This window comes from Muntiacus reevesi, chromosome 13 (genome assembly GCF_963930625.1).
Source record: "Muntiacus reevesi chromosome 13, mMunRee1.1, whole genome shotgun sequence".
NCBI classification, from domain to species: Eukaryota; Metazoa; Chordata; class Mammalia; order Artiodactyla; family Cervidae; genus Muntiacus; species Muntiacus reevesi.
This window is the reverse complement of record NC_089261.1, coordinates 17,503,681-17,517,157: the sequence shown is the minus strand read 5'-3', so window position 1 is coordinate 17,517,157 and position 13,477 is coordinate 17,503,681. Positions and strand designations below refer to the sequence as shown.

Below are 13,477 nucleotides of genomic sequence, written 5' to 3'. Positions count from 1 at the left end.
CCTAGATCCCACAGCTCCAACTTTTCCCCAGCCGGAGAGCAAACATTCAACTCAATTTTATTATCCAGAATTTGAGGAGAAGGCTTAGAGGGAAGGATCCTGGAGAGGGCGTAGGTAGGGTCAGGCTGGACCAATGAACACCAGTGGCTGGGAGCCTGAGGCTGGTGTGTGAGGGAGAAGGAGACTTCCACCTGGGAGCAGCTCCCCCTAGAATGTTTTCAGAATCTGGTCTCCAGATGACCCTACCAGATCACAATGAGTCTCCATGAGAGCAGGCACACGGTGTAGACAGCCCTCCTCCACTGGGGTCACTGGTCGACCCAGGCCCACTATGTCTGGGCACTCTGGGACCGGATGGGGATGTTGATCCGGTTCTGCAGCCAGCTGATGTAATCCTCTTGAGGCATATGGATGATGTGTTCTCGCACAAACTAAGGGGGCAGACATACGACAGCCTCAGATTTGGTCTGAAAGCTAGACTCAGTGCCCCTACCCTTCCCAAGCAGATCCCAGAAGATTCGTGATTGAGGCTGGTGGCCCCAGGATGCCGCCAACCCCTCAGGCATTCATAATCAAGAAAAGGGCCTCTTTCCAGTTTCCTAGTTCAGCAGGCTAATTTTAAGCCCCCTTTTGTCACTACTGACCCAAAGAAATCTGGGGAGAGTAGAAAAACCCAGCTGTCTGCATCTTTTTCTCTTTTCTACTGCTGAATATCTTCTTAAAAAGTCATTTGTCCATAAACATTTTTGGGTTCACAGACTCCCTTGAGAATTGAGAACAGCCACAGGCTTGCTTCCAGGAAAGGGTTAAGACACAAAGCACAGAGTTTCACATGAATTTCAGGTTAAGAGACCCCCCACATCCAGGTTAACAGAAGTTCTGTGATGTTCTACTGGGAGAAGAGCATGCTGACTTTTATGAGGTAGGGCTAAAAAAACTCAGCCCAGAGAAAGGGGAGCATCTATATCCATATTCCCCTCCTTTCACCCACTCAGAAACAGCCTTTCCATAAGCTGTCACTGAGTTGTGTCCAACTGTTTGCAACCGACTGCAGCTCAGGCTTTCCTGTCCTTCACCATCTCCTGGAGTTTGCTCAAACTCATGTCCATTGAGTCGGTGATGCCATCCAACAATCTTGTCCTCTGTTGTCGCCTTCTGCCTTCAATCTTTCTCTAAGTGGCAGGTGGAATGCACACCCCACAACTGGAAAGATGCCCTAGAGGCTTAGTTTCAGGCTAGCCTGCCAGATTCTCCCATAAGAGAGCTTCATGAGATGTGGGAAGTGGAGTCTGGACATTTGAGCTTGTGCACAGGGTATTTCTCCCTCCCCCCACTCCTGACTGTGCACCCACATACACAAGCCAGGTCAGCCTGTGGAAGGGCCAGACCATCATGAAAACACTGAGAGGCCCAAAAAAGCCACCATTTGAGTCACTTCTTTGTCTTGGGACACTGAAAACCTTCAGACACTGAAAACACTTCTTTGTCTTGAGACACCGAAAATGTACATTAAAATGTACATTTGCCATCACATAAAACTAAGGAAGTGACTTCACAGACATCTGTTAATGCCTTAGTAGGGGGGCCTTCCTCCTCCCCCCATCTTCTGACAACTTTTGATGCCCTAAGGGAATAGGGCACCAGGAATTTCTGGGTGGGGGGAGTGGGGAAGGTAGGCTGCTACTACAGACCCTTGTGAGTCTCCTCGGCACCCTTCAGCTAAAGACCTAAATCCTTAACTTGATGTTTGGAGACCTGCACATGCTGACCTTTCTGGTCCCCTGGGAACCATGCACCTTCCTGCTCTCTTCCTTCCAGAGCCACTGACTGCCGCTGAGTCCCTCTAGCAGCTCAAGTTCTGTCCTGCTCCGGGGCCTGGGCACCTGCTTATTCCCCTTCTCTTCAGCTTGCTGCCTTTTCATTGTTCAGAACTCAGCTTAATAGTCATCCTCCTCAGGGGGCTCTCGTTAAGAGAAGCCTCTTCTACATTTACCTTAAATCAGTGCTCCTCAAACTTTATGGTGTGTACCAGTCACCCGGCATCTCACTGAAACACAGATGCTGAGCTGGTCAGATATAGTTCAGAGCCTGGGATGCCGCGTTTCTAACAAGCACCCATGTGAGGTTCACAGGCCACGATTTTAGTTGCAAGATTTAGAGTGCTGCTCACTATGACTGTCAGTTATTGCACTCACATGTCCATTCATTTATGTTTCTCCAAAGATTCCAAGTTTCCTAGGGGTATCATTTACACAGAATATAATGTCCCCTGGAGTTGAACAACCAAGGTCACAAGACAATGCCTTTTCTATTGGATGATGAGTTCCATGAAGGCCTTTATGCCTTTTAAAAAACTTTAAAAACTTCAACAGTGCCTGGATGTAGACAGGCCAGAATGAGTGTGTCTGGGGTGTTATGAAGGGAAAGGAAGTGCTCGTCACCTCGATGGCCACTGCGATGTCTGGGGAGCACAGTTCCCAGGGTCTTAGCTCCTGGAGCACCTTTAGGAGGACATGCGGTCGGATCCTCAGGTCCAGGTTTTCCCCAAACTTCTGCAGTTTTGTCAGGATCTTCCTCGCAGGGCGAAAATTCTTCAGATCCTCGGGAAGTCTGGACAGCAGGTCAAAGTACCTTCAGTTCCAAGAGGAGAGGATCAGTTAGGAAACTGCTGGCAGATGGTCTGGGCACCCAAAGGACCTCATCTCCACTCTCTCTCTCTCTCCACTACACCTGGGATGTCTCCAGGATAGTAACAATCTTTATCTGGGGGACTTTCTTCCCTCCTCCATGTAAAGTGTCCACAGATCAGGCAAGTCTTTGTTTTTAGGGATAGTAAAAACCAGAGTCACAATTTGCACAGCGGCTCAGTGGTAAAGAATCCACCTGCAATGCAGAAGACACAGATTCGATCCCTGGGTTGGGAAGATCCCCTGGAGAAGGTAATGCAACCCACTCCAATATTCTTGCCTGGGAAGTCCCACGGACAGAGGAGCCCAGTGGGTTACAGTCCATGGGGTTGCAAAGAGTCAGATATGTCTTGGAAAATAAACAACAACAATGAAAATGAAGGCATGCTTTAAACATAGGCATTGATGATTCTTCTGCCAAGCAGACAATGTGAAAAGTTATAAGGAAGGAAAAATACCAGTATTCTGAAGCTACTCTTCGAGAGTTAACCGAGCCAAGGAGGACATGGACACACTTGGGGGATACCTTCTAGGATGCAAGAGGTTCTCACACACCAGCTGCTGGGGACGTGTGTCTGTGCGTGTGTGTATTTTCCATGCTCCTGAAAATGAACAATCAGGGGCCATGATTTTGGTGTTTCAGTAGGTTTTAAGAACCTACTTTGGGCTGATTCATGTCAATGTATGACAAAACCCACTGCAATGTTGTGAAATGGTTGGCCTCCAACTAATAAAAATAAATGAAAAAAAAAAAAAAAAGAACCTACTTTGGCCACCAGATGCAAAGAGCCTTCTCACTGGAAAAGACCCTGATGCTGGGAAAGATTGAAGGCAAGAGGAGAAAGGAGGGACAGAGGATGAGATGGTTGGATGGCATCATGGACTCAATGGACGTGAGTTTGAGCAAACTCTGGGAGATGGTGAAGGACAGGGAAGCTTGGCATGCTACAGTCCATGGGGTTGCAAAGAGTTGGACATGACTGAGTGACTGAACAAAAAAAATTAACATTATGACAGCTTGTGAAGGTAATTTGGGAATGCATCCTTGAGACAGTGGCAAAAAGGTAGGTTCTAACCTGGGGGTTCAGATGTAGGTGAAGGTAGGGGTGTTATCTCATGGAAAATGGGTTTTTCCCTGATGGTAGAAAAAGTTGAGAAAAACTTGATCATCCATCATACATTTTGGCTGCTCATACTGCTTTATATTTGTGATGTATGTTTATATATTTATTCTGATCTCTTTGTAAGCTCCCATTCTGCATTATTAAAATTGTTGAACAGATTCTCGGTACATTTTTAGGCTTTCCTATCTTACTCTAAGATCTTGATTTACTCACCCTGACAGGATGGAGGTTTGGGAAATCAGACTCCAAATTTATATTGCAGATAAGCATAGAGACAGGTCAGACAGGGGTTTAAATCCTAAAGTTTCCTGATTTGTAAAGTGGGGGGTAATATGTACCCTTCAGGATTTTTGTGTGGAATAAAATAGATAATTCATGAAAACTGCTTAGGAGTGAGTGTCTGCCATCCAGTAATCACTCAATTTGCAATATTTTGTGCTGTATTTATTATCACCCCTGTGTTGGGGGCACAGTGTTCTTGAGGTATGCCTGTCTGGTTTTGTATCATTAAAAGTTAAATTATTTGGGGACTATAGTTCTTCCCCTACAGACCTCAGGATCTGTAGGTATTTTCAGATTGGTTTGCCTCTCCTGCTTCTCTTATAGAGGTTGACAAATGAGTCTATATTTGCAAGCTGAAGCAAAGAGAAGGTAAATATGGAGAGTGCAGCTAGGTAGATTATCTGTGGCTCAGGAACAGAGGGGTTTCTTGCCTGATTATACTCTGGATATAGCCTGTTTTGGGAGCGGGGCCCTCCTGGTGGCTGAGGACAGTTTTGGAGTGATGCCTCTCTGTCTTGAGGATAATGGGATTGAATGTAACTTTGTAACACCAGTACCCCCTTCACCCCTTCCAGGGACTGCCTTATCAGGCTCTCAGGATCTTTACCAGTGGTCTGCAATTTCTTCCGCATCACCTTTTACCATGGAGACTTGGTGTCTCATTTTGGTTATGTCCTTTTGGAAATTTGAGACAAGGTTGAAAGAGTGGAACTTCTGGATACCTCTTTCTTCTTGGCGCCTGCATCACAGATGGTATGAGAAAGAGGAAGATGAATCAGATACTCTTTTTCTTTCACCTTCCTAGCTGCCCTCAGAGATCTGAGTTAAACACCTTTTCCTTCTTGAGGTCCTTCTTAGCCCTCTCAACTACCCTGTAAGATACCAGTGGGCTTTGGGCAAGAGGCTACAGCTCTCTCCAAGGTCCTGAAATGCTCATGTCTTACTAAACCCAGTCACTTTTTAATCAGCCCTCGTTCTCTCCCTACTTTTGACTGTTTTTCCACAGTTTTCTCATCGGTAAGATGGAGGATAATAATTTTCCTAGATCCCAGTGGTGAGGAGTAAATGATAATGTGTGTATAGTGCTGACTCACAGCAGGTGTTTAACTCATGTTGGTTCCTCTCCTCCTCATGCCCTTCATCATCTTGTGCATGTATCTTCTCTCTCCAAAGAGACTATATTACAAATATAACCATGTCCTCAACCATTCATGCATTTCTATGGCTTTCCATTTACTCAGAATAAAGTTCTTTGAGTGACTTATCCCTAAGGCTCTGGATTATTCCACCCCTAGGGCAACTTCCAGCCTTATCTCTACCCTTCCCACCCCTTTTCTCCCAGCATTTTAGGGTTTGGTTCATGAGCTGGGTCAGGAAGATCCCCTGCAGAAGGAAATGGCACTCCACTCCAGCATTCTTGCCTGGAGAATCCACAGGCAGAGGAAGCTGGTGGGCTACAGTCCAAGGGGCCGCAAAGAGTCAAACATGACTAAGCGACGGAGCTTGAGTGAACAAAGTCTCTGAGATAAATCCCAACTTGTCAGGGCTCAGCCTTAATGTCACCTTGTGAGAGAGGTCTTGCTGGATTACCCAGCCTGCATTAGGTCCTCATGGTTTCACTCCTTCTCCTTGAACCCTTTCCCCTTACTGTGGAGCAATGACTATAAATTGTACCTATAAATCTATCAGCTCAGTTGCTTTGTCTCTGCCCAGATTTTCCAGGAGACTATAAGCTCCCTGGGGGCAGGGAACATGTCCTTCTCATTCCCTGTTATGGCCCCAACACCAAGCATCTGGTGGTTACATGCTAAGTGCCAGATGAATGTCCTCTGAATGAATGGACACACGTGTGCTCTTACTTCATGAGGATCTCCATCTTATCCTGTAGACAGAAGCCAGCCTCCTGGGCCACGCTGTAAAACTTGGCCCTCATGGTGTTACACACCCCACTCTTGCACTGGATGATGTCACGGTTGGCGCGGCTGTGGACACAGATAAGATGGGCTTAGGGGACCAAGCCCAGGGGACAGATGCATCCCTGGGGCCCAAGGTGCTTTGCAGTAATACACAGCATCCCCCTGGATGTAGGGAATAACAGATCTTCCCAACAATGTTGGACTGGTGACTCAGGCCTTATTACATGAGCCCATGGCTGGTCACTTTAGCTCAGTAAGTTCTAAGGACAGTGAGATGAAAATAGAACCTGGAGCTGGGAGGTGGGAAATTCAGGTTCAAACTCCCTACCACCAAGTTTTAGCTATGTGGCCTCTGGTGAGACATTTCATCTGCCAGGTTTCAGACTGCTTCCTTGTAGAATGGGACAGTACCCCTGCCTCACAGAATTAGTTTTGAGGAATAAGTAATAATGAATATAGCACTTTTAAACTGTGGTGCTGGAGAAGATTCTTGAGAGTCCCTTGAACAGCAAGGGGATCAAACGAGTCAATCCTAAGGGAAACCAACCCTGAATATTCATTGGAAGGACTGATGCTGAAGCTGAAGCTCCAATACTTTGGCCCCCTGATGTGAAGAGCTGACACACTGGAAAAGACCCTGATGCTGGGAAAGATTGACGGCAGGGGGAGAAGGGGGGTGACAGAGGATGAGATGGTTGGATGGTATCATCGACTCAATGGACATGAGTTTGAGCAAACTCCGGGAGACAGTGAAGGACAGGGGAGCCTGGCATGCTATCGTCTATGGGGTTGCAAAGAGTTGGACATGACTGAGTGGCTGAACAACAAGTGCCACTGTCTGCATGGGATGCTCCACATCTTGGCTATAAGCCCCTTGCCCTGGGAGTCCTTTGTCCTTCAGTTGTATCTATGGCTTCAGGGAGTCTGATTGGCACTGGGTTATTTCTACATCCCTGGAAAGATGGAGGCTGCAGTTGTCACAGTCCCTCTTGCCTGGCACCTTCCGTTGCCCACCTGGCGTACCTTTTAAGCTTCTTCTGGAGCACTTGGGAGTGGCTGTCTCCACTTGTACTGCTGGATCTGTCACTGAGACACAGAGAAATGGTTTCATGTTGCTTGGAGTCTGATTTGCCCCCAAAGGGTGACTTCAGGGCCCCCATGACACCTGCCAGCCTCAGGTGAGTGTGGTGGTTCTAATCAAGGCATTTGATAGAACTGCGTATTTTCCCCACACTTTGACCTTTGCTCCCACTGGACACTCTGCTTGGAGAGTCTTCTTTGTTTCTTCCCCAGCTGCTCAATTCCTGCCCGATCTCATGGCCTAGAGCAAGTACTGCTCTGACTCTCCTAGTCCAGTGGTGGCCTACTGCTTCTGCATATTGTTGGGATGACAAGTTTTCAGAAACCAGCTTCTGTATAAAATCAGCCTCTCCACCTAGAGGACAGGTTCACTGTGGACACACCCATCCTGCTCTCTGTCTGTGCCTCTCCTGGGGTTGAGTGGAGATCTGGGGAGGGGCAAGTCCTCCTGGTCATGCTCTCTGGAGTGGTCCCAGCCCCAGGCTGCCTCTTCATTCAAGGATTCTCTTATCTGAACTGGACCCTCGTGCTGAACACCCATTTCACTCAATTTGGGAGACAGACAGAGCTGGGTTCAGAGCCCAGCCCTGAAACTGTCCACTCCTGGACTGTGGAGAAGCGCCTCTGCTTTGGAGTGTCAGTTCCCTCATCTGTGATTAGGCAATGCCTGGTGCCATTTGACCCTTTCTAGGTTGGGAGGTGACTGACTTCCTTAAGGGGCTGCTCCCTCCAGTGACTGCCTGGCTGGGGTCCCTAGATGGGGTGAGGCACTTTGCTCATCCCCGTCCCCCCATACCTTCTGCTGGGTCCTCCCCCGGGGACCTGGGCCTCCAGCGCCGTGTCCAGCATCTTCTCTCTCATCCTGCCCCACTCTGTTCCTTCCTGACGTTTGAGACCCTGACCTGACTGCCTTATCTGTGGGATTCTAGAGACTGAGACTATTTTTCTTATCCCTGCAATGTGTGGCAAATCCTCCCCTTCCTGCCCTGTGACATGTTGGACTTCTTCAGGGAGGCCAGCCATTTCTCAGACCCCTCCCCACAGGAAAGGGCTCAGCCTTTGCTGCTTTTCCCAGAGGCTCATGGGACTGGACCCATAGGTCTCAGGCCTGGCAGGTGATGGAGCAAACCCTTATCCCATCTTACTAGGGAGCAGAGCCCCAGGAATAAAACCCAGAAGGCATTGCATTTGGATTCCAACCAGCTACCCCTACCTCTGCTGATGAATTCTTTGGGGGAGAAAGTGGGCTTTGACCCCCCTCCTATAGATGGCTCTCTTCTAGAGCTGACAGTGTGACTCAGGGGGAGGCAGGAGGTGAAGGAAGTAGTGTTATTAGCTGTGATTAAAAAAGAAACAAAACAACAAAGGACCCTTCCGCCTGTCCCAGTCAATCCTTTCCTTGACCCTCCTTGAATTTCAGCCATACTGGTCTTTGCTCAGTGCCTCTAAACTTCCTCCTGCCTCAGACCCTTTGCACATCTGTTCCCTCTGTTTGGAACGCTATTCCTTCTATTCCCTCCACAGCACAGATCCTAGGTTCTATGGGAAGGCACAGGAATCACCAGGAGAAACTGCTCAGAATGAATGCAGATTTCAGATCCTACTGTTCCCAGCCATAGGCTAGCTAATTCTTCTTTTTCCCTTCAGGTCCTAGCTTAAATGTCAGACTCAGTCTTGGTTAGAATCCTGGTGCTCAACATTCACCTAATCCTCCATAATTCTCCTTCAGAATGCTATCTATGGTCATGATGACATAGTTATCTCTATGGGATTATTTGATAAATGCATGACTCTCCCATTAGAAGAGCAGCTCTTAACCATTGGCAGGATTCAAGGAGTTCAAGAATACAGATGGAAGAAAAAAAAAACCCAAAAAACCCAACAGGTTGCATCTTTAGCCTTTCACAGAAATGGAAATCACAGGTTTTTACACATCACATTAAAATTATGGGAGATACTTTAAAAAATCATTTACATTTGACCTTAATCCAAAATTATAATAGTCATCAGAACTGCTGCTATGTCTTGTTGTATAAGGCACTGCTGACAAAGCGCACAGATGACTATATATCCCATAGCTGGTTGTAACATTATAATCAATATTACTATAGATTTCCTTGTAAACTTCTGTAGTTTATAGCCTACATTTGGAAGCATTTTGCTGAAAGGCATCCATAAGCTTTCTTGGATGGTCAAAGAGTCTATGACACAGAAGGAGTTATGATGCCAGACTAGATAGTGGGCTTTACCCACAGGGCAGACTGCATCTGTCTTGTTTGCTGCTGAATCTCAAAAGAGCTGAGCACAGCTCCTGGGACAAAGTGGGGACTGAGAAGTATTCTCTAGATGAACAAATGAATTGGGGGCAGACCTGCCCCGATCCCATTACAAGTCTCCTGAGTAAAGAGGGAGGGGCTAGTCCCAAAACACACCGTCCCCCCTTCATCCCTCCACTACCAGAGAAGACTAACTTTATGGCACACGATTGCTGGGAAGGAATGGCTGGATACCCACCACCAAGCCCTGGGAGTCAAGTAACTTATTTTCAGTGAAGAAGTCTGGCGAGGGTGTCTCTGCAATGTCCCCCGTAACTGCGTGTTGCCTCCTGACTTACCCGCTAGGGCCCCAGGCCTTCCTACCTTGATTTGCGGGTGGTCTGCATGTCTTTATAGGCAGAATCGCTCTTGTTTTGTCTGAGCACTGACAAGATGCTGCAAAGCAAGATGAGTCACTTAATAAGGCTCTGAACATATGATGCTCTGAGGCAGTGAACATCCATGGGAGAACGGAGGGTGCTCATCCACAGCAGGGATCCTAGGTTCTATAGGAGGGCATATAAGTCACCTGGAGGAACGGCTCAGAATGCAAGTGTGGACTCCTGAGCCACATTCCTAGAGATCTGGAGTGGGACCCCAAAGCTGTGTTTAAAACCACATACACACGCGCGCGCGCAGTTTCTGACTCAGGTTCGCAGAGAACATACTTTGAAAACCTTAGAATTTCCTGACACACCATGAAACAATGCCTGCGCAAAGTACTTGTTAAAAAATATGGTTTCCTCTAGGGATTTTGCTTCAGTGTGTCTGGGATGAAGACCAGAAATCAGTAGTTTTCTCAAGCGCCCCAACTGATTCTGATCTTCAGGGATGTTTGGGAAAGACTGCAAGAGGATTTTAAGAAAAGGTCATCTTCCTAGACAATGTTATGATCTGAATGCTTATGGTCTACTACTACTGCCCCCCTACCCGCCCGCCAAATTCATATGTTGAATCCTAACCTTTTAGAGGATGCTGTTAGGAGGTGGTGGCCTTTGGGAGGTGATTAGATAATGATGGGGGAGCCCTAATGATTGAAATTGATGCCCTTGTAAAACAGACCCTGGAGAACTAGCTTGTTCTTTCTATCACGTGAGGACACAGTGAGGAGACAGCTATCTATGAGGAAGAGAGTCCCTGCTGGACACTGAATCTGCTGGCATCTGGATCCAGGACTTTCCAGCCTCCAGAACTGTGCGAAATAAATGTTGTTCACAAGCCACTGTTGATGGTATTTTTTGTTATATCAGCCTGAACACACGAAGACATGGGACCAGAGGGCAGTCTGGCCCTTGAGGCTAGGGGCTGGTAAGGCAGGCTTTCAGGGGTTTCTAAAAATCCCAGAATTCTACGTCAGTCTTAATGGGAGCAGATTTGGTGTCTAAAGTGAAATAGGAATCTACATTTTTAAAGTGAGGCAGGCAAAAGAAAACCTGCAGCTTTCCCTAACTGGCTCTGTGCATCTCTGCAGAGAAGACTCCAATATTTGCTGTCTTTGTGACAGATTAGGGAGACTTTTCTCCTAGAGGAACGGAAGCAGATGGGAAACTTCAACAGGTTCTTGCACTGTAACCATGGCTATTTTATCATTAAAGTGAATGCAGAGGCCAGGTGAGGATTTTGTGAGAACCAGGTTCTTGTGTGGTTTAGTCTTTGAGCGCCTGAAGCGAGTCATCCTTCTCCATCTATGAGATGGGGCAAAGGAATAGGATACTGGTTAATCAATCTGTCTCAGCAAAGTGCTGCAAAGTTTCCATAGGACACTGCACATGAAATAAAAGTAACCACCACCTCCACTGTCACCAATTTTTACATGCTTACAATATGCCAGGCACAGGCTAATATGTTAAATGCATTATCTCACTAAATGCTTAATGTGACTTGGTGACGTAGACATTATTTCCGTAATAATAAAAACACTTTACCAGGAAATTATCATTTAATTCTCATTGCAGCCCTTTGGATAAGTTATTAATGAGCCTCATTTAACAGAATTGGAATCAGGTTCAGAGAGGTGAAGCAACTTGCCCAACAGCACACAGCCATTAACTCATGGAAATGGAGCTCAACCCTGCTCTGCTTGGTACCACTGCCAATGCTTGGATGATACACAATCTCATTCTACAGATGAGAAAACAGCGGTTTAGAGAAAGGCCGAGGGACTTGTTCAAAGGCACTAGGTCTTGAACCCAAGTTAGTCTGATTCCAAAGCCAGTGTTCATGACGTGAGTGCTCACACAGGAAAGGAGCTTCTTGGAGCTGATGCTTCATCACTGTCATCTGTTTTTAATGCTGATAAGTCAGGCAAACAGGCTGGGGCCGTACGGGCCAACACTGTCGCTGCGCGCCTTCAGAATCACCCTCCAGGGCCCTGAAGAAGCTGAAGCAGAAGCAGCTGCCAATTCATCATGAACAAGCAGAGGCGGGTGTGATGCATGTGAGCCTGCTTGGTGAACTGTAATTATGGTAATAACAATAACCAATAAGTCACAGCCGGCATCCTAGTAGGCTGAAGGCGATGATGAACCTCTCTTGTGTCTCATTTATTCTTGGGAAGTAATTTCCTTACTCAGAGGGATCCATGCTTGGGAAGGGAGCTTCTGTTCTAGCCTGCATGCTCTCTGAGGCTTTTAGAGGTTTAGATGTCCAGTGCCCGGGGCTTTCCGCCGGAAGGAGGACACCTCGGGTTCAAGTCCTGACTCTCTGAGCCAATTACATTGGTTACCTGTCAGCTAAAAACTTCAAAGGGATTCTTTTTTCTCCTTGGATAGGAATCAGAATCATTGAGGTGGCTTCCAAGGTCCCAGCAGACTTATATCTCTCCCCATCCCATTCTGACAGCATTTTGGTCCATTCTGAGCATGCTTGCACATGCATGCCTATAATATTCACTCCCCTTGCCTGCTCTCCCTGCTCCTCTCATAACTTTGGTTAGCTAGCTCTTCTTCATGCTTCATCCAAAATCTCAGCTTGAAGTTTCCTCCTTGGAGGGAGCTTCTCTGATCCCCATCCCAGATGAGATCAGATGCTCCTACTACTTCCTCTCACAGGTTTGAGATTTCTTTCATAACACTTCCTACAATAATGAGTATGGGTGGTCCATCCATATTTATAAATACTCACTAAGAGAATGAATGAATAACCTTTGGGTTCCTGGGAAGAAGGGCAGCGGAGTCATTAAAGGAAGAGTTTTTGGGATAAGAAAGTTGCAGCTTTGAGTTTCTGCCTTGCCATTCGTTAGCTGGGTGACCTGAAACAAGTTCCTTACCCTCTCTGAACCTCATTTCCTTATTTGTAAAATATAGACAACAGTACCTACCTTGTGGGGTTGTTGGAAGGACTCAGGGAGGTGATATATGTGAACAAAGTACACAATTCAGCACTTGTCACAGAGAAAATGCTCAACCATGGGGCACTGCTGGCCTGCACGATATCACTCTGATGCTGACATCCTTTATTTGACTAGGTATCAAGAGAATATACCTGGGTGCCTGTCTTTGCATCTCATTTTCCATGGTGATTGCTCTCCGGGCATCTTCCCGAACCAACTCTAGGAGCTTCTGCAGATCTGATGGGAACACAAGAAGTCACTGTCTGCAGGTTGCCTGTGAGACAGGACTGAGCAGGTCAGGGCCCAGCCCCCAACCTGATGTCACCTTTGCTTTGGAGCACTGGCCCCTGATGGCTCAGTTGGTAAAGAATCCACCTGCAATGCAGGAGACCCTGGTTTGATTCCTGGGTCAGGAAGAACCACTGGAGAAGGGATAGGCTACCCACTCCAGTATTCTTGGGCTTCCATTGTGGCTCAGCTGGTAAAGAATCTGCCTGCAATGGGGGAGGGGGGGGGATCTGTGTTCGATCCCTGGGTTGGGAAGATCCCCTGGAGAGTGGAAAGGCTACCCACTCCAGTATTGTGGCCTGGAGAATTCCATGGACTGTATAGTCCATGGGGTCGCAAAGAGTCAGACACAACTGAGTGACTTTCACTTCACTTCACTTTGGAGTACTGCGGGGCTGGAGAAGGATAAGACCAGGGTCTAGAAGTCTGACAGGTTGTAAATACGACTCCTCTG

At 47.1% G+C, this 13,477-nt stretch overlaps 1 protein-coding gene across 1 annotated transcript in view; it reads right to left on the bottom strand.

Moving 5' to 3' along the window:
• Positions 1–329: 329 nt before the first annotated feature.
• Positions 330–13,477, bottom strand: part of CCDC60 (coiled-coil domain containing 60) — a 164,238-nt gene continuing 151,090 nt past the window's right edge. The window contains exons 8-14 of the mRNA XM_065903789.1: positions 12,888–12,972; positions 9,729–9,800; positions 7,033–7,095; positions 5,953–6,075; positions 4,701–4,832; positions 2,442–2,631; positions 330–431 (exon numbers count right to left, since the gene is read on the bottom strand). Of these exons, the coding sequence (XP_065759861.1) occupies positions 330–431; positions 2,442–2,631; positions 4,701–4,832; positions 5,953–6,075; positions 7,033–7,095; positions 9,729–9,800; positions 12,888–12,972 (767 nt within the window). The remainder of the gene's footprint in view (positions 432–2,441; positions 2,632–4,700; positions 4,833–5,952; positions 6,076–7,032; positions 7,096–9,728; positions 9,801–12,887; positions 12,973–13,477) is intronic.